This window comes from Enhydra lutris, unplaced genomic scaffold (assembly GCF_002288905.1).
Source record: "Enhydra lutris kenyoni isolate GAN:26980312 unplaced genomic scaffold, ASM228890v2 scaffoldscaffold78, whole genome shotgun sequence".
In the NCBI taxonomy this organism is placed as follows: Eukaryota; Metazoa; Chordata; class Mammalia; order Carnivora; family Mustelidae; genus Enhydra; species Enhydra lutris.
The window spans coordinates 628781-655916 of record NW_019154162.1 but is presented as its reverse complement, the minus strand read 5'-3'; the positions used below and the strand labels follow the sequence as shown (position 1 = coordinate 655916).

Below are 27136 nucleotides of genomic sequence, written 5' to 3'. Positions count from 1 at the left end.
CACAGTACCTCAGGGCAAAGGTTGTTTCCAAGGGCATGTTTTTCTCAGAAAGATTCCTTTGTCACTGACAGAACTCGTGACATCGGCTTCACTCAGGGTCTGAGAGTACTCATCAGCACACTTTCCTATAGTCTTCTTTTGAACTTTTGAATGGATCCCTGCTTCCGACATGACAAACTTAACAGCAGGGCAGCATTTCCCCCTGTGTATAGGTCAGAGATGTGTGTGCTTAAGTTCTGAGCACACATGAGAGGTAAAGTGGTCCTCATTACTATGTTCAGTGTATGCCAAAGGTATATGTGGTTGCCTGGAGTCGGCAGTTTTAAATGGTGCTCAGGACTTGTCTAAGTTGCTCTTTGGGAAATAGCTCAACAGTGAATAGCTGTGAGAATGTTGTTGAGCACACTCCATATGAGAGAGACATAGCTTCATGGAAGTCAAGATTTTTACAACCTGGATTTCATCTTGGGTGGCCTACCGGGAAGATTCTTTATAAACGTATAGAAATCTGAATGAGGCAGAGTAGAAGGAATTCATGAAATACGGTAAGTGAATGAATGAATGAATAAGCAAATGAATGACGGGAGTATGTTAAGAAAAAAAATATCCAGCAATTGGGGCATCTGGGTGCCTCAGTCAGTTAAGCGTCTGCCTTTGACTCAGGCCATGATCTTGGCATCCTGGGATCAAGCCCTGTTTCCGGCTCTCTGCTCAGCAGGGAGCCTGCTTCTTCCTCTCTTTGCCTACTCCCACCCCTCATGCTCTCTCTCTCTTTCAAATAAATAAAATCTTTTAAAAATGAATGAATGAATTAATTAATTAATAAAACATATATGGAGAATTCAAATTAAAACCAAGATGTTCTTTGAAATCTCCAGTATATCTGAATGTATCCTAGGTTTCAAACCATGCAGAACAGTTTGCATTTCTGGGCATATTTAATGTTCTTCCTCTTTTAAAATAAAAGACAAGTTTTAAAGAAAGACATGAAGAAAAGAGTGTTCATTAAATAAAGATATATAATACTTCTAGGCTTTTTCAGTGGACAGACAGCATGTAAGTCTGTTTTTACAGGAGAAAAAAGTCATTACCATACTAACATTTCCAAACTAAACAAAAATTAGCTTCCTCAATATTTAGAAAATTCATGACAACAATCTATTCTTAATAATATTAACATAACTTATGTTTTATTATAATGCATGCTATATATTTATATATTCTGTATAAATAGTATATGTGTATGCATATGTACACATACATATTACTATATGTGTGTATATGCACATATGAATATATATATCCTAATATATGGGGTTCTGTGTATGTGTGTGTGTGTGTGTGCATGTATCTCCAACCCTGCATATATTCACCTCTTTCTCTATATTTGACTCGGTGTGTACGTGTGTGTGTGTGTGTAACTATATGCATCTATATTGGCTCTCTATCCTATTTTTATATATATATATGTATGCACATTATTTATGTTATATATAAAGATAATGACATCAATACTATCACTGACAAAAATGGTAGCTATTAATTACTTATATGCTAATTTACATTATCCATGTAAACTCTTTATGAATAGGATTTGTGCCTATTTTTACCACTATGTGCTACAGTTCTAACAGAGTGCCTAGTACATAGTAGGTGCTCAATAAATATTAATAGAAAAATTTTGTTCTTTGTAAATTCATTCAACTTATCAGTTTGGAACTCTTGTTATATTTTAGAATCAACTGGAAATCTTGTGTTTATTTATTTCGTCAGTATCCACCTTTGGGCCCCATTTCTGACAATTAATTCAGAATATCTGAGGTATGAGCTCAGGCAGTGTTACTTATAAACCTATCCAGGTGATTCAAATGTGTAGCTCGTGGATGAGAACCAGTGATTGAACCTCTCCTTGAGGCTGTGTTAAATTCCCCCTGAGGGCAACGGTTGGACCCAGGGAATGAAGGGGAGGCTGCCAGCCCTGGCAGTTGTGCTAGAGGATGACTTCTAGGCCAATGTGTCTCAACTTTCTGAGACTGAATCTCCTGCATGGCCATGCTGATGTAAACTCTAGTTGAGAGAAGAAAGAGAGAGCAACATCCTCTCTATACACACTCATGCTGTTCTTGGTCTCAGGCACCAGATTCTCTAGTGAGCAGGATAATTATAATAAACTGGAGGAGAGACAACTGCGCTCTGTCAGTATCTGTCCACTAGGGGACAAGCTGGCATATGATCAGACTCACTGCTTCCCCAGAAACTGCCCAGGTGCTACTAGTAATGACTTTTTGCTACTGTAGAGTTGGATGGGATTGGGACAAACTCTGGCCCTGGATGTCCCATCGGAAACACATACTAAAATCTTCCAAGCTGTGTTTCTTCCCAAACTGGCAAGTAGACCTCCATGCTCCGGTCCAGCTCTCTACCCTTCAGGGAGAAGTATCTTTTGAATGTGAAAGTCTTCCTCAATCTGCATACAATGTGTCAAGGCAGGCGTTACTGTTCCACTTTACAGAAAAAGAACTAAGGTCAAGTGCAGAGAGGTGACTGGAAGGTGATCACAGAGCTTGTAAGTAAATGCCGTAGGCAGCATTCGAACTCTGGATAATTTGTTTCCAAGTCTCCTTCTAATATATATTTTTTTAATGAAATAAGTTCCTTTTTTAAAAAAAAATTTATTTATTTGACAGACAGAGATCACAAGTAGGCAGAGAGGCAGGCAGAGAGAGAGGAGGGAGCAGGCTCCCCGCTAAGCAGAAAGTCTGATGCAGGGCTCGATCCCAGGACCCTGGGATCATGACCTGAACCGAAGGCAGAGGCTTTAACCCACTGAGCCACACCTCTAATATTATTTTTTTACATTTTTTTTATTGTGTTATGTTAGTCACCATAAAATACCTCATTAGTTTTTGATGTAGTGTTCCAAGATTCATCATTTATGTACAACACCCAGTGCTCCATGCAATACATACCCTCCTTAATACCCACTACCAGGCTCACCCATCCCCCAACCCCTCTCCTTGAAAACCCTCAGTTTGTTTCTCAGAGTCCACGGTCTCTTATGGTTCATCTACCCCTCCGATTTCCCCCAATTCACTTTTCCTTTCCTTCTCCTCATGTCCTCCATGTTATTCCTCATGTTCCACAAGTAAGTGAAATCATATGCTAATTAATTCTCTCTGCTTGACATATTTCACTCAGCATACTCTCCTCCAGTTCATCATAATTAGCCACCAGGGAAATTCAGATCAAAACCACATTGAGATGCCACCTTACACCAGTTAGAATGGCAAAGATTAACAAGGCAGGAAACAATAAACGTTGGAGAGGATGTGGAGAAACCCTCTTACACTGTTGGTGGGAATGCAAGTTGGTATAGCGCAGCCACTTTGGAAAACAGTGTGGAAATTCCTCAAAAAATTAAAAATAGACCTACCCTATGACCAGGCAATTGCACTAATATAGCCCTTTTAAACCTTTGTTAGTGAACCAATTAGCTCATGGGGTGATCAGGAGCTAAACCTATGTTTCGAATGACTTGGATTTGAATCAAAGCATCTCCCCTTTGTAATTGTGTGATTTTAAGCAAGTTATACAACTTTTCTGAGCCTCAGGAACCCTATCTGAAATTAAAAGGTACTACTACTTATCTTACAGTATCTTTCTGAAGAAAAAATACCTTAATATAGGTGAAATGCTTTATGAAATTCTTATTAGTACACAATTGTTATTAATACTTTCCTGCTGGGTCATTGATTATTTGTTCTTTTTTCCTTTAGAATAGCATTCTTGGGGAACCCGAGTGGCTCAGTGGATTGAGCCTCTATTTTCAGCTCATGTCATGATCTCAGGGTCCTGGGATCAAGCCCCACATTGGGCTCTCTGCTCAATAGGGAGCCTTCTTCTCTCTCTCTCTGCCCTTCTACTTGTGATCTCTCTCTGTCAAATAAATAAAATCTTAAAAAAAAATAGAATGGAATTCTGTTTTAAAATTTATTTACTTTTTTAATTTAAATTCAATTTAATTAACATGTAGTGTATTATCAGTTTTAGGGGTAGAATTTAGTGATTCAGCAGTTGCATATAACACCTTACATTACATGCCCTTCTTAATGTCCCTCATCCAGTTACCCCATCCACACCCACCTCCACTCCAGCAACCCTCGATTTGTTTTCTTAGTTAAGAGTCTCTTATAGCATTCTTAAACTCCTTCCTTCTTTTTTTAATTTTTAAAGATTATTTATTTATTTATTTGACAGAGCGAGAAAGAGAGAGAGATCACAAGTAGGCAGAGAGGGAAGCGGGGGGGGGGGAAGCAGGCTCCCGACCAAGCAGAGAGCCTGATGTGGGGCTCGATCCAAGGACCCTGAGATCATGACCGGAGCCGAAGGCAGAGGCTTAACTACCTGAGTCACCCAGGCGTCCCCTTAAACTCCTTTCTTAACAAGACCATATAACTTGCTAACTTAAATTACTGATCCCATTATAACAGAATACCTATAAAATATAGTACTAAAGAGATACCAAATATACAAACAAAAATTACAAATCATTCTTATGAATAATGAAAATTCAAAATTATAAATTAAAATGTCAACAAGTTAAAACAATAAAATTTGACAAGTTAAATCATTCTGCATATTATATCTATAACACAATCACCAATTATAACTTATTCCAGAAAGCAAATATGGGCCAATATTTGAAATTTTACTAATATGATGTGCCTCATATTATCAATGAGAAGATATAATTAGGAATAATTAACATGAACTCTAACAGATCAGAATACCTCTTGAAGTTGCATGTACATTTTTTCTCAACTTGAGAAAGAGTTTATAATGTTCTCTAGTGAGATAAAAACATATAAATATTATCAAGATGTTAATAATCTTTAAAAAGTAAAAAAATAAATTTTAATAATCTTTAAAAATTAAAAAATCAATTACATAGCGCTATATATATGTATATATATATTTAAATGAATATATATCATAAAAATTAACCAAATCTGACTAAAATATATCTATCTAGATACCCAACATTATGTTAAAGACATTTTGCCTTAGACATCAGTTAAGTGTTTCCTGCTATTACTTCCATCATACATGATAAAGATACACACCCAACATTTAACCACAGTTATCTCTAGCTGGTAAGCTTGCAAGTTATTTGCATTTTCTTACTTTTATTTAGTAGTACTACATATTTTTAAAATTAGTGACATTCATTTTATTGTAAAATTTGAAGTTATTGAAGGGACTATATCGGTAGATTTAACTCATGTTTATTATAAACATGCTTCAGTGATAATATATTTTGGTAGCTATTTATGTTAGATATATGAAATATAAAAAGAAAGCAATTAAAAAAAAACCTTAATTTCACCAAGGCCTCTCATAATAATCAAGAATAGTGTGGGTTGGGGAGATAGAATTGGCATAGTTTGATATCCATTATGCACAGGGAAACAGAGTTTAATTCCATCTTAACCCTCTCTTCCCGTTCTTCTTCTGAAAGTGCTCTTGGACATGATCCCAGTGAAGGAAACTGCTCTCTTTCTTCCATTTCCCCACATTGTGCTTATTCAGCACTTGCCTTTAGAGTTTCAGTCACCTTACTCACCAACTCTTCGGTTGAGTTGAGCTGGGCTGTGGGTACCCGTGAGGTCTGAGGAACTGGAAAAAGCCATTGGAGAGAGCAGGGATGCTAATGGGTCATCACAGTTGTCTATAAAGATAAGAAAGAAAGAAAGCAAATTCCATTAGCAAGATATAGCCCCTAAAGAGAGGAATGATGGCATTACCCATTATCATTTACTAACTACTGCTCTGAACAAGGCCAGTATGACCCATTTCCATGTGCTATTTCATTGACTCCTCACAGTCCTGAAAGACAGGTAAACATTTCTTTCATAGTTGGAGACATTGACTTTCAGAGATGTTAAGAAGTTTGTCCAAGGTCACAACACCAGAAAATGGTGTGGCCAGAAATCTCACTGATTTGTCTATCATCTGCTCCTTTAATCAACCACTTGAACAAAGCCTCAAGTTATGGCTATTGAGCTTATTTTAGAAGGAAGGAGACTACTGAAGGGAAGATAAAATTGTTTACTTGCTCTCACATCTTCAGTCCCTAAGGAGTCCTGCCATAGATGTATCTAGATGGATAGAATGATTTAGAATGTCTCACTCCCAGTTGTGCGAAATGTTTGGAAAATGAAAGACTAATTCTAATAATTCTTTCTATCCCACAAAGTGAAGGAGAAGAGCCCCCAATCTCGTACAATCTTGAATCTGATATTTACTTCAGAAGCAGCCCTTCCAGCCTACCCTAATGCGACAGATAGGCTTTCTAAATTTTCTTTGATGCTGTCCAAATGTGGAACAGGGTGGGGCCATGGGGAGATGTGATCTTGGCAACACAGACCTGCTCTTCCAGATTGACCATGCAATCTCATGCAGAGGACCCTGTTCTCCACAGAGCAAACTGGTCATACAAATGTTCTGTAATCATTTATTTGTTTGCATCTTACACTAAATGGCACACACTTTGTGGGACTTTAGCAAACAATCTGATACATAGTAAGCCTTCAATAAAGGTTTGTTGAAAGAAATGGATGGTCATGGGAGAAAGGAAAGAAGGAAGGGAGGGAGGGAGAAAGGACAGAATTAGTTCACACAACAGTACCAACCTGTTTTTCCTATTTTCCCATTCTGTACACAATTGGCTTTTCAGAACACTGCAAAATCATGCCATTGAATCTAGACATACTCATGCAAACATGACTTTATGTCATTTAATTTGAAGGCAAACTTTGTGTATTAAAGGTTCTCAAAAAAAGCGAGTCTTTTTTTTTTTTTAATGTACATTGGATAGGAGTGTTTGTTTATCTAGAAAATTCTTAGAGAGGACTATTTCATCTAACTCCAGGAAAATTAATGAGAAACATAAGGATTAAATTTTTGTTGGTTAAATGTGTTAAAAAAAAATCAACTGGCAAAGTGTATTTTGAGTTTTTCCCCAAACACAAATGTTTGAAAAATATTTTGAGGTACTTGACAAACACAAAACAGAGCCAGATCTTCACTAAGGAGGAATGACATAAAAATCACAGCAAGGACACCTCTGCAGTTATGGTCATTCTGCAAACAGAAAGCAGAACTCAGGGCTGCTTTATTCTAGGCATAAGATGCAGGTGCAGGGAGGTGCATACGCACTTCCAATATGTTAATTTGGAAACGCAGATTGGTTACACTATTTATATATTAGCAAACAATTTTGATGTGATGCAAATCTTACATTTGCCTATACCTATCTCATCATCAGAAAACATTAGGTAAATACAGGAAACTGAATTCAGTGGAACTGACCCCATGGAAATACAATACACCCGTACACATGCACACATCAAACACCACACAACATCATACTTCACAGCTATGCTATGAGCCACAACTGTCTGCAACTGTAGTTAAACCATCCTCCAATTTCAGGTAACAGTTCTCACACTACTTCTCAATAGCTAAGAACCCTCTGACACCCACTTCCACAAGCAAATTGAAGATTTTTTTAAAGTGCCATGTTTATACATTTATACATTTAAGTATTCCTTAAACATATAACATGTACAATGCCATGTTACCATTTTTATTGGGTCCTTAGGATTTTTCAATATGTTGCCAATGACATATTTGAGTTTTGTGCCCCTAACCCCATGTTTCCCTTAAAGTAGGAATAGAAGTGACTTAACCATTTCAATTTAATTCAGTCCAAAAAATATTTATAAGGACATACTTTATTCTTGAACTTGAACAAGCATTGGAGAGAGAGTTGAGTAAAATTGAATCTTAGACCTCACAGAGCTCAGAGACCATTGAGAAATAGAAAGAGTAGATAGATAGATAGATAGATAGATAGATAGATAGATAGATAAAACTGATGAGAACATTTAAGGGAATTTCACCAAGTTTACACCCAAGCCAGTAAAATGGGGACCCAACTATTTAGACATCCAGGCAAGTGATCTGCTCTGTCTCCTCCAGCCCTATGCAGTCTCCTCTTTCACAAATTGCTGGCCTCAGGGAGAGGTTAGCTTCCAAAGCTTCCTGGCCTTGTGACCCCAACTGCCATTTTCCCCAATGGCCATTTCCTCTTCTGAATTGTATCTTCCTTGTATCTCAGTTTGTGGGGTCAGTGTTTCCACTTGGAAGATTAGCAACCTTTATCATAAACAGTCTTTGCTAAAGGGAAGGTCCAGAGGAGATTGTTCAGGATTCCTCTCATCACGAACCTTGTGCATTGCAAGAGTGGCTTTTAGAGAACACGGCTGAAATTTTGTTCTATCCTTAAAAATGAAAATAATGGGAAAATTTCACATCAGAAAGGAAGAAAGACCTCTCCTCCACAGCCAGTACATAGCTCCGTTTGCCTTCTTTATGTCACCTAAATTGAGAATAGACCAGGCCTCTAATCAAATTAACCCTGGTCACTGGGAATTAAGAATTTGTCCATGTAGCCATTCTAATTCCAAAAGTGTGTATTATTTTTAGACATGTGTCCTATTCTTAAAGCAGAAGAGAAATGATCTAGCATACATGAGAACAGTTTATATATGTTTTAATTCATGATTTGGGGCAGTCGGGGATAGTGGAAATTATCAGGAAGGCTAGAGCTAAGAGTTCATCATTCTAGTTTGGTTTCTTCTCTTGCTTTGGTGACTCCAGTTAATGCATTCAAATATACTAAAGCAGCAACTTCTTTGTCTGCAAAATCAAGAGAGTCATCTCTGACATATCCAGCCAGAACACCATCTTAGAACAAACAGAATGAGAAGATATGGGAAAATATGGGAGAAACCCCCTTTAAAGGATAAAATATAGAATGAAACCAGGAAGCACTATATGAATTGTCTGTAATATTTGCAGTAATCAAAAACAACCATTTCAACAATTTTATTTCTAAGACATTGTAGATCACAATACCTGCTCAATAATTGATGTCACCAATAACTCTTTTGCACTAAACATTGACAAAGGGCCAGATGAGAAGGAGAATATGAAATGGACGGGAAAAGAGGGTGTAAAGAATCACCAGAGAGTGAGAACAACATTGCACAGGGCAGTCCTCCCTCTCTGTGAATCGGCAGCCTTGCAGAGCCTGGGCCAACATCACACCAAACACATGGATGGGAAGGAAAGAAACAAAGCACCATCTGCTCCACCATTCCTGCAGGCTTTAAATAAGCAAACCCGTGTTGTCATTACATTTTAGGCACCACTCACATCTCTGCTTTCTGACAATGTGTCTGCACACTGCTAAATCTATCAGTCAGTTCCTCCAAAAGTACGGTGGATGTTTATCTGTATTTACATGAGGAGAGAGGAGAGGGTGAATAAACCCAGGTGGGCAGAGAGATGTTTGAAGTTTGGGGAAAATATACCAAAGGACTAAAGTCAAACTTTCAAGAGAACACACAACCTGAGATAGACCTTCATAATTTTACTAGAATGTCATTTTTCACACTTAATGGATGCATTGGCATCGTAGAATATTTTCAAAACAAAACTCTGAAAAATCCCATGGGTGGGGCTTATCTTTAAAAGACTTTTTACAGGGGTGCCTGAGTGGCTCAGTTGTTTCAGTGTCAGACTCTTGGTTTTGGCTCAGGTTCTGATCTCTGGGTCCTGAGATCGAGCCCCGCATTGGGCTTCATGCTCAGTGACAAGGCTGCTTGATATTCTCTCTCCCTCTTCCCCTCCCACACTTGCTCAAGTGCTCTCTCTCAAATAAATAAGTAAATCTTTAAAAAAATTTTTTTTTGCAAAAAGGAGATAAAGTTATAAAGCTATTATTAAAAAATGTAAACCCTTACTCACATGTGATTTGTTAATTCTCCATTTTCCTCAGCAGATAATTTCATTTCCATCTTTACCTTTTTCCTTTATGACATTAAGACCACTTTCTACTCTATCCGATGCCCAAGCAGATAAAAATCCATGCTTACGTGTATGATGGAAAGTTACTCAGCTCTTTCCAATCAGTAACTGCTGAACAACACAATTCTCATCCATAAATGACTTAGCCCTACATTCATAGACTAAGAGGATACCAAAACCCAAGGAACCTATGAAGTGGTGAAATTCAAGCCCTTCACTTTACAAATGAGGACTTCAGGGTTTAGAGAGATGACAAGGCTGTTAAGGATTATTCAGTTCACTGATGGACTAACCTAGACAAAAGCTCAGGTTTCCTTACTCATAAATGGTGACTGCTAGCTCAAAGTTACCTGCTACATCTGCATAAGTCCAGCGATCATTATTATATTATGTTTTATAACATCTGTTTAACAAATAACTTTCTTTGTGCAAAAGGAAGGCCAGAGTTGCATCTTCTGGATAACAGAAAAAACAGTAAAGAGTAGCATAGGATTTTAAAAAGAATTTGAATATCTTCTCTATTTTTCTTGTCTTCTTAGTTCAACAACTTTAACATCAAGAAGAAAAGAAAACATAAAGGAAGGATGAAAAAAATAAGAACAGATAAATAAAAGTGATGTTTCCTTATGAATATTTGTGTGGATCCTCAAGTTAAGCATTTTGTTTGATATTTTCAGTCTGAAGAAGTGGGGATTATTTGTTCCTTAGTATATATGTACGGTTACATACTAAAGGTCTTCTATCACGTTAATTAAAAGGTAAAGGCAAACAAGAGACTTCTGAGTAAATATGATATTTACACAGCTTTTTAGAAATTATCATTGACTCTTTAAGATGATTCCACTTTAAATAACACTTTTTGTTACCAACATATATTTTTATTCATTATTATTAAAATACCAATAGAGTAACAGATGGCCCTGAAGTCAAATTGTGAGTATCATCTTGATTACCACAGTAAATTGTCTGTATATGGGGATTTGGAGCTTAAAAGATTCACTTGTATTTATAGGTGAGATAAAATTCCTCTTAGCATTTCACACTTAATGGCCTACTTTGTTTAAAAGACATAAAGCACGCATTTTGTGTAGTGCCTACAATGGTGCTTAGAAGTGACAACTCATGCCTTTAGCTTCATTTATTTTTCCCCTTGTTACCTATAATTTCACTTAGTAAACAACAAAAATAAATACTCTAATATTACTCTTAAATCTGACCCCATCCCCATTTTCCACCATGAAATCCTAAAAGATAAATTGCTTTATAATGAACAGAACAAGAAACATGGCTCTCTAAAATAAAAGAAATTTAGATAGATGAAAATAAGTTTAAACCTTCTCTCTCCTGACATCCATCTCCAACTTAATACAGTCTCTGCCTTTTGACTACCAGCTGAATAAACATGGTTGTGCTCTTTGTTGTAGGAAGACAAAATTAAAATCAAAGGCACAGACCCTGAGCTCAAGAAACCAAGCATCTACTTTGCGTTGAACGATAATCCACATGTATTTTTAAGAAGCTCCTTATGTTTATGAACAATTCCATGTAAAAAAAAAAAAACTTTAACTTGGGATCCAGGAATCCTGGGCACTCCTCTACCTTCGATATTTCTGGTTTTACCTTTCTATATTTCAGATTCCTCAAATGTAAATTGCAGGGGTTATGGCTCATTTGTTCAATCAACAAACCTTAACTGAGCACATTCTAGACATCTGAGGGTCTGTCAGGCCTCAAAGTTAATAAAGGCAATTAAAGCAAATTCCTCAAACGTGGTGGAGATGGGCACTTCACTTGCTATGTTGTACTGGTGATTGGTGATGGATGGGGTGCGGCAGGCTGCAAGAGTTTCTGGAAGAAAAGCTAGTCCTGTCCCGGAATTGACAAGAGAGCTCTGGGGTATTTTCCCAGCTTTAAAAGCAATTCTATTCACAATGTTATGTTAGATTTGATATGGAGGTACTGTCTTTCAATTATAAGTTGTTCGCTAAGACAGTAAACAACAAGTATTGGAGAGGATGTGGAGAAAGAGGAACCCTCGTACTCTGTTGGTGGGAATGCAAGTTGGTGCAGCCACTTTGGAAAACTGTGAAGATTCCTTAAGAAATTAAAAATACAGCTACCCTATGACCCTGCAACTGTACTACTGGGTATTTACCCCAAAGATACAGATGTAGTGAAAAGAAGGGCCATCTGTACCCCGATATTCATAGGAGTAATGGCCACAGTCGTCAAACTATGGAAAGAACCAAGATGCCCTTCAACAGAAGAATGGATAGAGAAGATATTACCCATATATACTAGGGAATATTATGCCTCCATTAGAAAGGATGAATACCCAACTTTTGTATCAACATGGATGGGACTGGAGGAGATTATGCTAAGTGGAATAAGTCAAGCAGAGAGAGTCAATTATCATTTGGTTTCACTTACTTGTGGAGCATCAAGAATAACATGGAGGACATTAAGGGAAGGAAAGGAAAAGTGAATTGAAGGAAATCGGAGGGGGAGATGAACCATGAGAGACTGTGGACTCTGAGAAACAAATTGAGGGTTTTCGAGGGGAGGTGTATGGGGGGCTATGTGAGCCTGGTGGTGGCTATTAAGGAGGGTACATATTGCATGGAGCAGTAGGTGTGGTGCATAAACAATGAATCTTGGAACACTGAAAAAATAAAATTAAATAAAAAAAATAAGTGGCTTGCTAGGACTACATCATAAATAAATGACTAAGTATAATTGCAAAGCAGCAGGAGCTGTCTGTCTTGCACAGCTGTCTGTCTAGGTTGTCAACAAAAGGAAAACCATCATTTGTACTGTGTGCTTAAGGCAGCTACAAGGATTGTAATCCATTTCACTCTAGTCAATGTCTATGCTGGGCTTTGAACCAAGGTTGGTATGATTCTTTGCATATCGCCTATTTGAAAATTGGCTTCCAATCCCTAAAAATGACAGCAGAAATGTCTCCTAGATGGACATGGGTGAGTCTTCCATTTGACTGTCTTGTGTGAGTTTGGCCCTTCTTGGATTTTCAAGAATGTCCCCTCATGACTGTTACATAATTAGCCTAAACTCAAAATATGCTCTAAAAATATATTTTTCTAAGTTGCTTTCTTCAAATACTCCATTTCACTCCCAGACCGCCACTAATGGATTTTTTTTTTTTTTTTTTTGATTCTCGGGTTAGGAATATTGACTATCTTATTTTTCTATTCTAACCTTAAATATAATTTATCAATGACTTAATATAACTGAAGAATTTTTTAAAAATATTTTATTTATTTATTTGACAGAGAGAGACACAGCAAGAGAGGGAACACAAGCAGGGGGAGTGGGAGAGGGAGAAGCAGGCTTCCTGCTGAGTAGGGAGCTTGATGCAGGGCTCATCTCAGGACCCTGGGATCATGACCTAACCTGAAGGCAGATGCTTAACCAGCTGAGCCACCCAAGTGCCCCTAACTGAAGAAATGTTTCCTAATTCCTTCATGTGTGAGTCACAGGATATATATTCTAATTGTGAGGTGATTAAAGCATACAAAGCTTCTGGTAGAGCAAGGATATTATTCTACTCCAGTACTACATATATGTTCAATAAATATGTGTTGAAAAAACAGTTGAAAGAAAGGTCTCTCAGATTTGTACTCAATTTTTTTTTCCCTTTTGTTTGTCCACTACTTAATCCCATATCAGGCTTTTTGAACACCATGTGACAATTTTGGTAACTGCCTTGTCAGTTTACCACTTGTGTCTATCCTCATTCAATCAACAGTTTTTTTTTTTTTTATAAGATTTTTTATTTATTTATTTGACAGAGAGAGATCACAAGCAGGCAGAGAGGCAGGCAGAGAGAGAGGAGGAAGCAGGTTCTCTGCTGAGCAGAGAGCCCGATGCGGGGCTCGATCCCAGGACCCTGAGATCATGACCTGAGCCGAAGGCAGCGGCTTAACCCGCTGAGCCACCCAGGCACCCCATCAATCAACAGTTTTAAACCCCTATTTTCAACAACATGTTTCTCTCACCAAGACCTAATAGTATGTGAGCCTTAAATTTGGCTTCCAGAGGTGGCATCACAAAAATGAAGGAACAAAGAGAGAGTTGTGTGCATATATGAGGTCTCAGCTGACCATAAGGTCAGAGCATCATTGATGGGGTCACAGGCTGGTCGAAGACTCAGAAACTGAGGTCCAATCAGCAGAGTCAGGAGTAAGGAGCCTGTTGTTGAGATCAGCTTTGATCAGAGACCAAGAACCATAACCCCCAAAAGCATCACTTGCGGTGTCTAAATACAAATATGCTAAAGTTTTTAAACCCTTAAGATTATGAATGCTCATTCATAGAGGAGCTGGATTACTTAGAAGACAGGAAGTCTTTGATGGGTAGAAAAGGCAAGAATCACAAATAAAAAGGACTGCAAATCTCTGGAATACAAGAAACTGAGATTCGTGACAAGATTATTTTTAAAAGCAAATAATAAAGAAAAGCCAATCTTTGAAATAATTAAATTTTACCTATTTTAAATTCTAAATCTAACTTTGCTTCTATGTACTCCTGTTCCTTTCTTCCTATCTGCAACTATCAACACTCCCCATAGAACAAAATTATCAGCATTACACACAACTCACAACATGCACACACACACACATCATTGCAAAGTACAGTGTCAGTCAGGTTTGGAGTTTATTGAGTTTTTAAGCAAAGCTAAAAAAATGAATGAATGGGATATATAGAATGAAGAAGATTATGAAAATGGGAAAAATAAGATCACAGGTTTAAAGAATTAAAAGTACAGATTATGTCTTTTTACTTTTAAAAGTGAATTGTTTAAAGGATTATGCATGGAGTATTAAGATGAAAGAATGGAGACAACTGAAGAATTATAAAGATAGTGTTTCTGCCAATTCAGTGCTAATCAGAGCTGAGAATTTCTGTTTTGGAGCTGTGTCTTTTACAGTAGATACCTATTCTTTCTTTGAATACAATGAAGCTAAACTTCCAATAGCTACTCAAGTTTTTGCATCAAGTAGTTCTAAATTACAATGAAAATTCTGGTTCTCTGGAAACCCTCATTTTAAAGGGCAGATCGATCAATCCTTAGATATTTGTAAAAACCTCTTTGTTTTTAACGGGCATAGGCACAGAGTTTCTAAAGGAAACACTAGCATCTCTGTGTCATCAATCTGCTCATTGGAACTGAGGGAAAAGGCCTGATTAAAAAGATAGGCTTGGGTTGGAAACTGGCCAGTTGGCTGACAGCACAACCCAATGAGGTCAACGCCAACCATTTATGAGTGGATGGGATAAACATGTACTGATAATGTGAACAAATATTGATCGTTATTGGTCTTTAGATGAAAAAATAATGACAGCCCAGAGACAGAAGCAGTAGTCTTCCAAGATCATAATCTGGCTCTGTGTGTGTGTGTATGTGTGTGCGTTTTCTTTCTGGACCAGTTGGAGACTGTAGTATATTTGGAAAGAGCCCAGACATTGGATTCCAGCCCAGTCTGAATTCAGATCCTGACTCTGCAGCTTACTAATTATATGTCCTTTGGGATGTTACTTAATCTCAGTCTTCTCTGTGTATAAGGGGGATAATAAGTGTACATAGGCTTGTTATGAGGACAAAAAAAGACAATTCATGTAAAATATTTAACCCAGTGGTTGGCACATGTCTGGATATGTGTTCATTCCTTCACTTGCTGTCACTCTTTCTACTTTAAATTCAAGCTCACCCTTTCCACTTGCAGTCATTACATTTGAAAAAGGACATTTTTGTACACTTTTTTATATATTTCAGACTTTTCCCATCCAGATGGTTTTAACACTATTTCTTTATCAGCATTTCAGGGCTCTTAATATAATTCTGTACCAAGAGCTATTCCGTTTATGCATTACTTATGTTCTAAGACCAAACCCAGTACTCTTTCTAAGTTTTATCATCTTTTTTTTTTCTTTTTTTTAAAAAATGCATTCAATAGCGGTTCTTAAGCACAATGTGCCAAGGATCATGCTGTCTGGTCCATTATGCTGGTGAGTCTTTTTTTTTTTTCTTTTTAAGATTTTACTTATTTATTTGAAATTGAGAGACAGAGACATAGAAAGCATGAGCAAGGAGAGGGGCAGAGGAAGAAGCAGGCTCCCCACTGAGCAGGGCTCAATCCCTGGTCCCTGGGATCAGGACTTGAACTGATAGCAGGTGGCAGACACTTAACCAACTGAGCCACACAGGTGCCTATATAGCGGTGAGTCTTAAGAGGAATATGAAGCCATGCCCTTAGACGACATTACAAGGAATGAAGCTGTAGAACATGTCTGGATTTCTTTCTAGTCCTTATATTTGATGTATTTTTTTAAAGATTTTATTTATTTATTTGACACACAGAGAGAGGTCACAAGTAGGCAGAGCAGCAGGCAGAGATAGAGGGGGAAGCAGCCTCCCCACTGAGCAGGGAGCCTGATGCGGGGCTTGATCCCAGGACCCTGAGATCATGACCTGAGCTGAAGGCAGAGGCTTAACCTACTGAGCCACCCAGGGGCTCCTGATGTATTTTTTAAAATTAGATATTAAAAAATGGTCCTGCTATGTTTGTGCTTTTAGATCAGAAGCTTAAAAAGCTGAGAAACACTGCTCTGGGCAAGAAAGTCTCCCCAGTTTGTATGTTCTGGTTTCAGCATAGAAAATGGAGCACGTTTATACGTGCATGTCCATAGTAAGCATGGGTACAGAGTAGTGAGGGTAAAAGACAGGGAGAACAAATCAAGGTCTATGGAAATAGTAAAGAAGAGATAATGAAGGCCTGCACTAAAACAATGGCAACTGGAATGGAGAAAAGGTAAGAAAATTGAGGTATATATCACTTAAGAATCATTGTTGCTTGGTACATTGAAAGGGAAGTAAAAATAAAAGATAGTTTAAAGGTTTTGTCTCAGTGACTATCTATTTTGTTATTTTAGAGACCTGGAAGCTTACAGATCAGTTTCTAAAATTAACAAATTTAAATCAAGCAAAACAGAGATGAATGACCACACATTAGAATGATTTCCAAAGTATAGTTAATACTCCTCATCTTCCTTTTAGATAAATACAATAAATAGTGTCATGAGAATAATAAACACACACATACACACACATATATCACATGGCAAGTCATATCATGTTATAAAACAGCACACCCTTAATTGTCCAAAGGGAGAAGTGAGCAGTAAGTACTATATTCAGTAAAAAAGAAACATCACATTGACCTGAAGTACGTAGTTCCCCATGCTTTCAGAACACAATTCTAGAGTTTCTTCCTCTCTGGGCTCAGACCTGGTTTGCAGCCACATGGCTAAATCCACCAAGAAGATCGGAATCCTGGGTATATGGGATCAGTTATAGTGCCTTCCTCAGGAAAACAGTGAAAAAGATTGAAATGAGCCAGCACGCCAAGTACTCTTGCTCCTTCTGCAGCAAAACCAAAATGAAAAAATTAGCTGTGGGGATCTGCCATTGAGCCTCCTGCATGAAAACTATCGTTGGTGGTGCCTGGACCTACAACACCACTTCTGCTGTCACAGTAAAGTCAGCCATCAGATGACTGAAGGAGTTGAAAGACCAGGAGAAGCCCCACTATTTGAAACATTGCTGGCCTATAACAAATGGGTTAATTTATGTAACAAAAACAACAACAACAACAACAAAAGAATATAATTCTAGTTCCTTGCCTCTCTAGATCCATTTATAATCACACTGTTTGTTATTTTATTTCATAGCACTCCTTAGTTCTCAGTCTGTGCTCACAGCTGGACAATTTCTTGACAGCTTTCTGGACCATTCTGTGCCATACTTCTATGCCCCTCCATCTGTAACTCTGGCCTGAAAGCCTTCCATATCACCTTCTGCTTGCCCACCCATCAACTCCTATTTCCTGCACAGGACACAAATGTTCCCAGAGCATGCCTTGATCTCCTCATGCAGAGAGAAGTGCTTCTTCTTTGGGGGGTCAGTAGATCAGTAGGAAGACCTTCCACAACAATGAGCTTTTATTTTGATGATATTGTTGCACCTAAGGCATCAAGCTCTTTGAGAGCTGGGACCATGTCTTACTTCCTATCCTCCTTGCCTTTCACAGTGATGATCACAGATCAGTTGTTCAATAATTATTTGTTAAGTAGAATCTTAGATAAATGAAGGAAAGTCTTTAGTCCAGATTAAAAATCTGAGTAGAAACTGGGCAGCTTTCTAAAATGGGAAATGTCTGGGCAACAGTCAAAACTTTGGGGGGTATAGCTCAGTGGAAGAGCGTTTGACTACAACCGTAAAGACTCCGCCCAAGTCACACAGGGGAGTTAAATCAAAACTGAATGCCTGAAGAGAATTTTGATGAGATCATCAATACTATTTCTGTATGTGTGTGATTTCCAAATACCTTCTTTAATTGATCTTTGGGGGGAAAAATGTCTCAGGTGAGTAGGACGGCCATAATGGTGGTCATCTAACAGGTGAGAAGCACAGTTATCAGTGACACACAAGTGTTACCTGGAAAGACAAAGACATCTTCTCTCCAAAGTACTTGCTCTAGCCTCAAACATCTCCCCCATCCCAGTTCTGCTGGCAAAGAAAGCAAGGTTTGGAGACCAATAAATACAGAGGGGATCCTGACTGTGTAAATCTAATAAGTGTGCAAGTATTGAGTCGAATAAAAACATTAATGCTGTCGGTTGCATCACTCTACCCATGCATTTGGTTGTCCTACTTACTTACTGGTACGTTTAGACAAATCCATTCATTTCTCTGTGCTGCAGTTTCCTTCCCTGGAAACTGCTGATGCAGATGCCTATTCTCCAGAGAGAATGTGACAAATTAGAATTATTATGAATAAGTAACAGAGAAAATAATGCTTGGCAGATAAAAGTGTTCAATTAATGGTAACTATAACATCATAATTATCCAGTAAGCCCCTATATGGATTTTTGAGTAAGGAAATGATGTTTAGAGAGTACATAAACTTGAATCCTAAAATTTGGAAGTGAAAACACTTTCAGTTCTCAATGATAATCTTTAACTTATCACTAGACCTCTCTTAATATTGCTCTTAGAATTTGAGGATAGGAACTAGGCAAGGGTGGCGAATAAACTGGCCTTAGTGGTTCCCATTTACCGCTGGTTCCCTTTTATTGATTACTGATGGCTCTACCTTAATGTGCTTATCCTCTTCTCAAAAATTTTAATCACTGCAAGAAAGGGAACTATGCAGAGTCCAGAGCTAAGTCTCAAATCTGGTCCTTTTGTCTTTGCCTGTACCTATCACCCATACAAAATATATCCAATCTACAGCAGTAGAGAGAAGATCTTCATTTATTATATGCAGACAGATATTAATTATTCTGAGCCCCTCATATTACCATATTTCAATTTTAGAAATGCTATCTTTTATATAAATCAATAAAAATCCTGGATATGATTTACTGGATCAAAGTATGGTATGCCATTTGTTAAAACATTCTCTAGAGAATGTTTGCTCATCAGAAGACAGAGAAAGGGGTAGGTTCCAACAGACAATCCATTCTACCAATTGTTTTTGTGGTCCAGAGAGCTTACCCATCTGATACCAAATATGATCTGATCCTGCAGAACTCTATGAAGTGACCTACCAGGCACTCAAATATAATGATTTTTTGAGACATTTCAGGCCTCTAGATAATGATTTTTTGGGGACAGGCTAAAAATAAAAGCTTGTTCCAGGCAAAATGCTTCAGCATGTTCTACTTTTCCTTGTAAAATGCTCTTCTTGCTCATCCTGAATTACAACTGTGACTCTTAAGCAAATGTTGGCTATAGCTATGAAGACATAAAATGCTATAAATGTTATATGGACATGTCCAGGTATTAGGTGCTGTAATTTAAAGCATCAATAAAGTTTGAGTTGTATTCAGTGTTTGCAAATCTGTCACGGTCAGATGAGTTCAAGTTTTCCCATACCCAACCCCTCAAATTATGCATGAACAGATTTAAAATAGCGGGAAAATACATTGTGTTGTGTTCACTAAATATCTCCTATTGCGGGGCGGGGGGAATCTTTAGCAATCAAATAACAAGAGAAAAGACACACTGGAAAGCAGTTATAATACTGGGAAAATTTAATTTCATTGCTCAAGACAGAAAGTGGCATATTTCAAAACCATGAGCAAAGATTAATGGAGAAGAAGGGAATGGTAAGCAGCTGTGAACCAAGACATTTAACTTTAATGTCATTGCAAAACATGAGAAGTCACCATTTCAAGACTCAATAACCTCAAACTGAAATGCGTTCATTGTTATTCTTCCTTCCCTTTTCTCCCAACTGTACTCTGCAAGCTGAATGGGTCTGACAAGGAGTTGGTTTGAAAGTGAAGGGTTCTTTTCCTGAACAAGGTTAAGTTTAGCTTTGATGACAGCACAGCCTGGAAATCTCCTGCCAAGCATTTCCTGCGGGCAAGAAGGCAGAGGATTTTCACTTTCTCTGTCAGCTTTAGCTCTATCTCAAGTGGTTATGAGTCAAGCTTTGGAAGAGAAAAGACAGAATGAAAAAAAAAATGAAAAACAAAACAAAACCTTTAATGCACAGCATTGGTCTGAGAGTTCCAGACAGAATTTTTCAAGTGCATTTTGATGAACTGGGTCACAGACTCTAGTTCCTTGGAGTCAGTATAATGTGCGAGGAAGGCATTCTGGTTTGTTTAAATGGAATTTTAATTGGGGAGTAAATTTAGGAAAATGTGGATGCATGCCATTTGATACTAAATCAAAATTTGCCACACAGACTTGGACTGAATTTATATGAACACTGACAAGTTGAAAAAATTTAGTCATTTGTTCATGTTTAATATGTACTGATGTTAAGACTAGATAGTATTTTGTTTTATTTTGCTTTGTTTTTGTCCCTGCTGTGCCTGTGCCTTCAAAAGAGTTGGACCCTGGTGGAATTCTACTTTGGTCATCTAGCTGTAGTAGTTAACCCCATTCCAGCATCCTCATGGTTTCTGTGGACTGTTATGGTCAAGGTTTTCTGCTTTTGATTTCCTGGGGTACCACTCCCTGGAATAGATTCTGATTCAAGATTAAGTTCCCAGATCTCGGATGCCACACTTGGGTTGAGAAAGCCCTAGGATACTTGTGGCCTCTGTCTTGTAGCTTGATCTCATTTTACTATTTCATGTAACCAACTCCACTGGCTGATTAGGACCTCCAGAATCTGTCTGACACAGAGAGAGAGAGCTTGGAAAAGCTGTCTCACTCCATGGTGGAAGAAAAAAAGAATGATAGATGAAGAGAAGGGAAGATTATCAGCATGGAAAAGTTATATGGATAAAGTTTCCCTTCTTATTACAAAGTATCTTACAAAACAGGCCATCTGTATACTGTTCCAGTTGCTATAACTACCAGCATTACAACAGAACACACCACTTATGGAATTCAGACAACAGCACACTGTGACAGGGGATTTACATAAATTACCTCATTGCTTCCTCCTAATACTAATTATGAATTAGGTATTATTTTCCTTGTTTAATAAGGAAGCAATTTCAGAGTATTTAAGTAACTTGCCCAAGGTCACAGAGCTTGGATGGGCCCTAAATCTGTCCAATGACTGCTAACAATAACTACCTTGTTATCATCCTGCAGAATTAACCCAGGATCCTTCAGTTCATTCTGTTCATTTTTTCCCCAATATCTTGACCAATCTTGGAATCTTAGACTCTTTAGAAAAAATACAAGAGAGCTTCATATACACTCTGCCAAGTTCTATTACAATACATATGAGAGTATGTCCATACTAAAAATTGACTAAATCAGTAGGCATAGGTTGAGGTCCACTACTAAAAATTCCTCAGGAGGACCTCATTCAAGTCCCTTTCAGAGATTCTATTACCTGGAATTTAGAGTTATCCTGGGCACACCCAGGACAATGTCTCCAGGGTCTACAGAGCCAACCACACACAGAGGAGGTAAAAGGAGAGTGATGACTGATTCAGAGTGAGGGGCACTCTACTGCCTCTGCTTTGGCACAGCAAATGATTGGTTTCACCCTCTTGAAATTTAGAATTTTTGTTTTCTGTGACATCTCAGATATAAGTCCTCCTGCTATCCTGAACTTTCTGCTCTTCACAGAAGCTTACCTAGGCTTTGGAGGATCTTCCTAAACAACTTGGCTGTGGACCCTCAGACTGTCTGTCTTCTGGCTTAACCAGAAGGATGACATGCAAACTCTGCTCCTGAATTGGCCCTTCTATTTCTTCTTGAGTCCAGCCCCACCTGGCCAGCAAGTTCCCACTCACAGACCTGCATGACAGTTTTTGTTCTTTAGCTTTACACTACGGAAGAGATGCTAACATGAAACTAGCATGTAAAAATCAAGCCCTTATTCTGAAACCTCTCAGGATGGCCATTGAATCACTTTCGTGAGGCTTCAGTGACACTCCCACAATCCATCTCCGGTCTCGCTGTAATGGAATTTGAATTATCACTGTAATTGTCCTACTGAGAATAGTAAGCTCAGAGAAGCCTCAGTCAAAGTTATAGGGACATTAATTAAATGATCGAATGCATTCTTCTCCCTTGATTTGAAAGAGTTTTCAATGACCATATTAATATTTTTCATATTAGCTAGCTCCAGAAATTTAGAGCATACACATAATTATATTAATATTTGAATTAGAATCAGACTGTTTTATGTTACAACATAGATCTTTAAAACATGCTTCAAGAAGTTTTTTTTCATAAATGGATCAGACCTCAATTATGCAAGCACTGTTTTGGGGGCAAAGGGAAAGGAAAAGGGAAAACTATATCCATAATGAGATTAATGGGCAGAGTCTACAGTGCTTTGCCTGCTTTGATACCTCAGATGAAACAATACTGTGGAGTATGAAATGTGTCCTGAAATAGTGCTTCTGTAAACCTATATATTCGACTTTTGAGGACAAATCCACGTATGCAAAATCCTAACATTCTGGATCATTTTCAAATACCATCTCTGAATGAATGGATTGAACTCTTGTTCCCTGCTTCGGAACCAGGCTATGGGTGGCTCCTGTCACTTACTGCTACACATCATAGTTACTGTCACCCCAATTAGATGTTGAGCCTCAGGAAGAGACCTACGCATGCCTCTGTACTCTAGCCTAATGGTGAGTCCCACAGGGAACTGGTATCATATAAAAGGAACAGGATCTCAGATGGATGCCCTTGAATAATTTATTTAACCTTTTCGAACTTTGTTTTCTTTGACATAAAATGAGATAATTACCCTTTTTTTAGTGTGATTGTTTTGAGGAAAATTAAATGTGGTAACATATAAAGGACTTCATTTATTGTAAGGATTTAGTAATTGCTCATTCTTGTTCTTTTTCCAAAGGCAATTAGGGTCAAATATCTCCTGATTACTTGATTGATTAATATCATTTTCATAATTATAAATTGGAACACTTTAATCATGTTTGTAGTTTTCTTGGTTAGGTTTATAAGTAGTGCACATACTTAAGAGAGGGCTTTGGAAGGCTCTCCCTGAAGAATTATATCTGTCATCCTAATTTAGTTATCTTTAAAGACTATTATACCAGTGCTAGACAGTGTTTTGCACTCTGATGTCATATAGAAGGATGAAATACATGTCTTCATTTCTGTAGGCTGCCAACTTATGGAAGACATATGCCCACACTCTTCCCTCTATGACTAATGAAAAATATCTAATATGGCCCCCTCTAGAGGGAGAATGGGCTGAAAGATGTTTCAAGAAATATGTGGACCTACATATTCATTGGAAGAGGAGGAAACTGAAAATTTGACCAAGATAAATTTTTTCACATAGAATTGGGCAGATATCTCTGGGTTTTTGTAAAAATTTATCAAAATTTTATCCAAAATTTTATCCCTCTCCTTTTCTTTCTTCAATTCTCATAGACTTAAGATAAAGCTATTTCTTGATTTGCTTGGCACTGCAACTAACATTAAACAGTTTTATGCTCATACACTGGCTTTTAAAAGAAGATAAAAAGTAGTAATACAAATGACTTTTTTGACTCATTTCGAAATGACTGCTATAAAGCGCCAAGCATTCCAAAATGTAAGTGCATCTATATTTAATTCAAACCTCTGCTGATCACCCCCCTACAGCAAATCACTCACCAGCCTCCAGCTCTATATCCAACCACAGCCCCTACCACAGGAAGAAAAAGAAAAAGAAAAAGAAAGAAAGAAGGAAGGGAAGGAGGGAGGTATGGATGGAAAGAGGTATGGAAAAAATAAAAGAAACACTAATTTTCCAGACATACATTTTCTTAGAACCTTCTCAATTCCAGGATCATTTGGAATTTCACTACACTGAATGAAACATAACTCTATAAAACTGGAAGTCAGTGTTAAATCATTCTGCAACTTTTTTTTTTCAGTCAAATCTGATTTTTAGCTCTCTCCCAACCCATACATCTAAATCTACCCTTTCTTTTAAAGATGTGTTTTGATTTTGACCATGTGAATAATCTATATTTTAGTCATTCACTTTCCCATTGACTTTAGGTTGTATGTATGTATGTATATATGTATGTATTTTTGCTAATTCAAATAACATACAATAAACATCACTGTGTACATGTGTGGATGTATCTAGAGGTAAAGTTTCTGACCTGTAATATAGGTACATTTCCATTTTTAGAAGAAATTGTCATATTATTCTTCAAAGTGGTTATAGTAAGTTGTACCCACCCACAACAATATAAGATAGCTTTAATTTATTCCTCATATCTCTCAACCTTTGATATCATAGATATTTTTGTCTTGGGTAATATGTCAGGTAAGCAATATTTGCCAGATCATGGGAGGTTGTCTTTTTAATATTCTATTAACTATTTACATTTCCTCTTGAATGAAGTGACTGTTTATACTCCTTCCCGAGTTGTTGCTGCTGCCCGCTGCTTTATTGTTATTTAATTGTGTTGCTTGTTTTCTTATTGATCTTAGGAGTCTACCATATATTCCAGATACTAATGTGCACATTATATTGTTAAGGCCTCTTTCCCCAGTCTTTATTTGCTTTAAACTAAATTTTTCATTGGCCTAAAATTCCCCTTATATTTCAGGCTAATTCTGGTTCTAACCTGAGTTTCTCACCATAAACATGATAGTAATGCTACCTGATTTTCCTGCTGTCTATCATCTTCTTTCCCAATCAGCTCCTCCCATTTTCAGACCTCACCCTGGTCTTACATGATGCAGAAATCCTCCTTTTGAATGGCCTCGTCCCTGCGAGGCTGTTCTTCTCCACTGTCCTCACACACCGCCACTCCCAGGATGAAACAGGACTGGGCTCTAGTCTATCTGCACAACCACATGCTTAATCTACAGAAGGCTTCAAATCTCTTTTTCGTCCATGTATCTCTAGTGCTTAACAAGGGCTGGGCACATTGCAGGTACTCCATCAAGCTGCCCGAGTAAGTGTACACCTGAGCAATGGGAACATGAACATTAGGGGAAGTGAAAAGTGAATGGAGAGCATTCACAGGAATATCTTGGAGCTTGGAAGACTGGGCTCTGACTGAGGAGTCCAAGAAGGCAGTGTGGTGAGGATGGAAAGTCCAGACAGGACAGAGCTTTAGTACATTTAGACAGATCCTGGACAGAGGAGGAGAGCTCTATTGAAGGCTTGAGGTCCTGAGAAGTGGAGTGATTTCAGTCATTTGGTAGAAAATAGATTAAATCCATTACTTAAATCAATTACAAATAGATTAAATCAAAATAAAAAATCAATTACTACTGAGGGAAAATGTAAACATTAAGATGAATGGGCAGAAAGATGGCCTTCAAGGAAAACTTACTTCCCTGGTGACTGTGAACAAGACAGTGAAGCAGAAAACAGAAGAGATAGGGCTTAGTCAGTTCCAACCTTGGAATTTCATGCTACTGCTCTGAAGTCTGTGGAAGGAAGCTCACTCCTTGGAATGAGGAAAGGAGCCACATCTCCAGGTGTTCCTTGCTTGGCTACTCAAGACTTAAGGGCCAGTATGGGTAGGGGAACCTGGGCATTGCTCCACAGTTTCCAGATAAGAAAATACTCTCAGCACTAGGAGAAAGCAGAGTGGTCCAGGCAGTGGTAGAAATCAGGGGAGGGCAGTGCTATAAGGCTCAGAGTCCCATACTGGTACTAATAATCATTCAGATGAATCACAGAAAATGAATAGTAGCTAGACTGAATCTTAGACAAGCCATGCTTGTCTACTCTTAGCACTCATGAAGGAAAAGTCTAGGAAAGGAATAAAATGAAGCATAGCAGGTCACCACCTACATCTATGAACAAAATAGATGCTGAGAAAAGTGTTGATACTGTGTGCACTGAATCCAAAGAGCTTTTGGCCTCAGAGAAAGTTAAGCCTGAAGAGGAGACTGCTCCAGAGCATGGATGGAGGGGGCTCCTTAAGAGAGCATGCCCAAGGTGTGGGGAATTCAGGTTTCAGTCAGCAGTTAGGTGTTAAATCTTTCAAGCAGATTGGAAGCAGCCAGAGTGGGGACAATTTCTGGACAAGAGGATTGGGACCCAGGTAGAGGGGTAAGAAATTCAGGATCAGACAGAAGCGTCTTCAGCCCCTGAATAAAGCTAGGAATTGAAAATAGGGTGTGACTGAAGGTGCAGAAGGGATTTTCAAGTTATTAGGAGGATATTCTGAACATTATGCCAGTAAATTTGAAAACCAGTTAAAGGGACATATCTTGGGAAAATGTTACATAATCAGTGGTCTCTCAAGAAGAAACGTGTGTGTACGTGGGTGTGTACCAGTTTAACAGGATTTTTACGAAATCATTAAAAAAAAAAATCATATGTCTGTCCAGAGCATAAATGAGGAAGTAATCCTACAATCAATTACTACTGAAACTTAATAAATACAGTGAACAAAAGTTCTAGGTTACTCTCATCACCACTGAGGCAAGAATTCAGAACAGAACTAGAAATGTATTATTATTTTTTTTTTTTTGGTTTTTGTGTGTGTGTATGTGTGTTATGTTAGTCACCAAACATACATCATTAGTTTTTTATGTAGTATCAAATTCAGCATGTATTAAAGATCACCAGCATGGCCACATCAGGTAAATCCTATGGAGAGCCCAGTACTTGATGCAGTAGAGTGAATCCTGTAGAGGGTTAAGCAATAGTAAACAGGACAAGAATGCTCATGTTTAGGCTTCTGGGTGGCT

General features: G+C 37.9%; 1 protein-coding gene and 1 pseudogene across 3 annotated transcripts in view; one reads left to right on the top strand and one right to left on the bottom strand.

The window, feature by feature from the left end:
* LOC111160860 (contactin associated protein like 5) overlaps positions 1 to 27136 on the bottom strand; it is an 823942-nt gene that overhangs the window by 639724 nt on the left and 157082 nt on the right. For all 3 annotated transcript variants that reach the window (XM_022524243.1, XM_022524244.1, XM_022524245.1), the window contains one exon: positions 5624 to 5728. In XM_022524243.1, coding sequence (XP_022379951.1) covers positions 5624 to 5728 — 105 coding nt within the window. The remainder of the gene's footprint in view (positions 1 to 5623; positions 5729 to 27136) is intronic.
* On the top strand, positions 17067 to 17645 carry LOC111160846 (annotated as a pseudogene).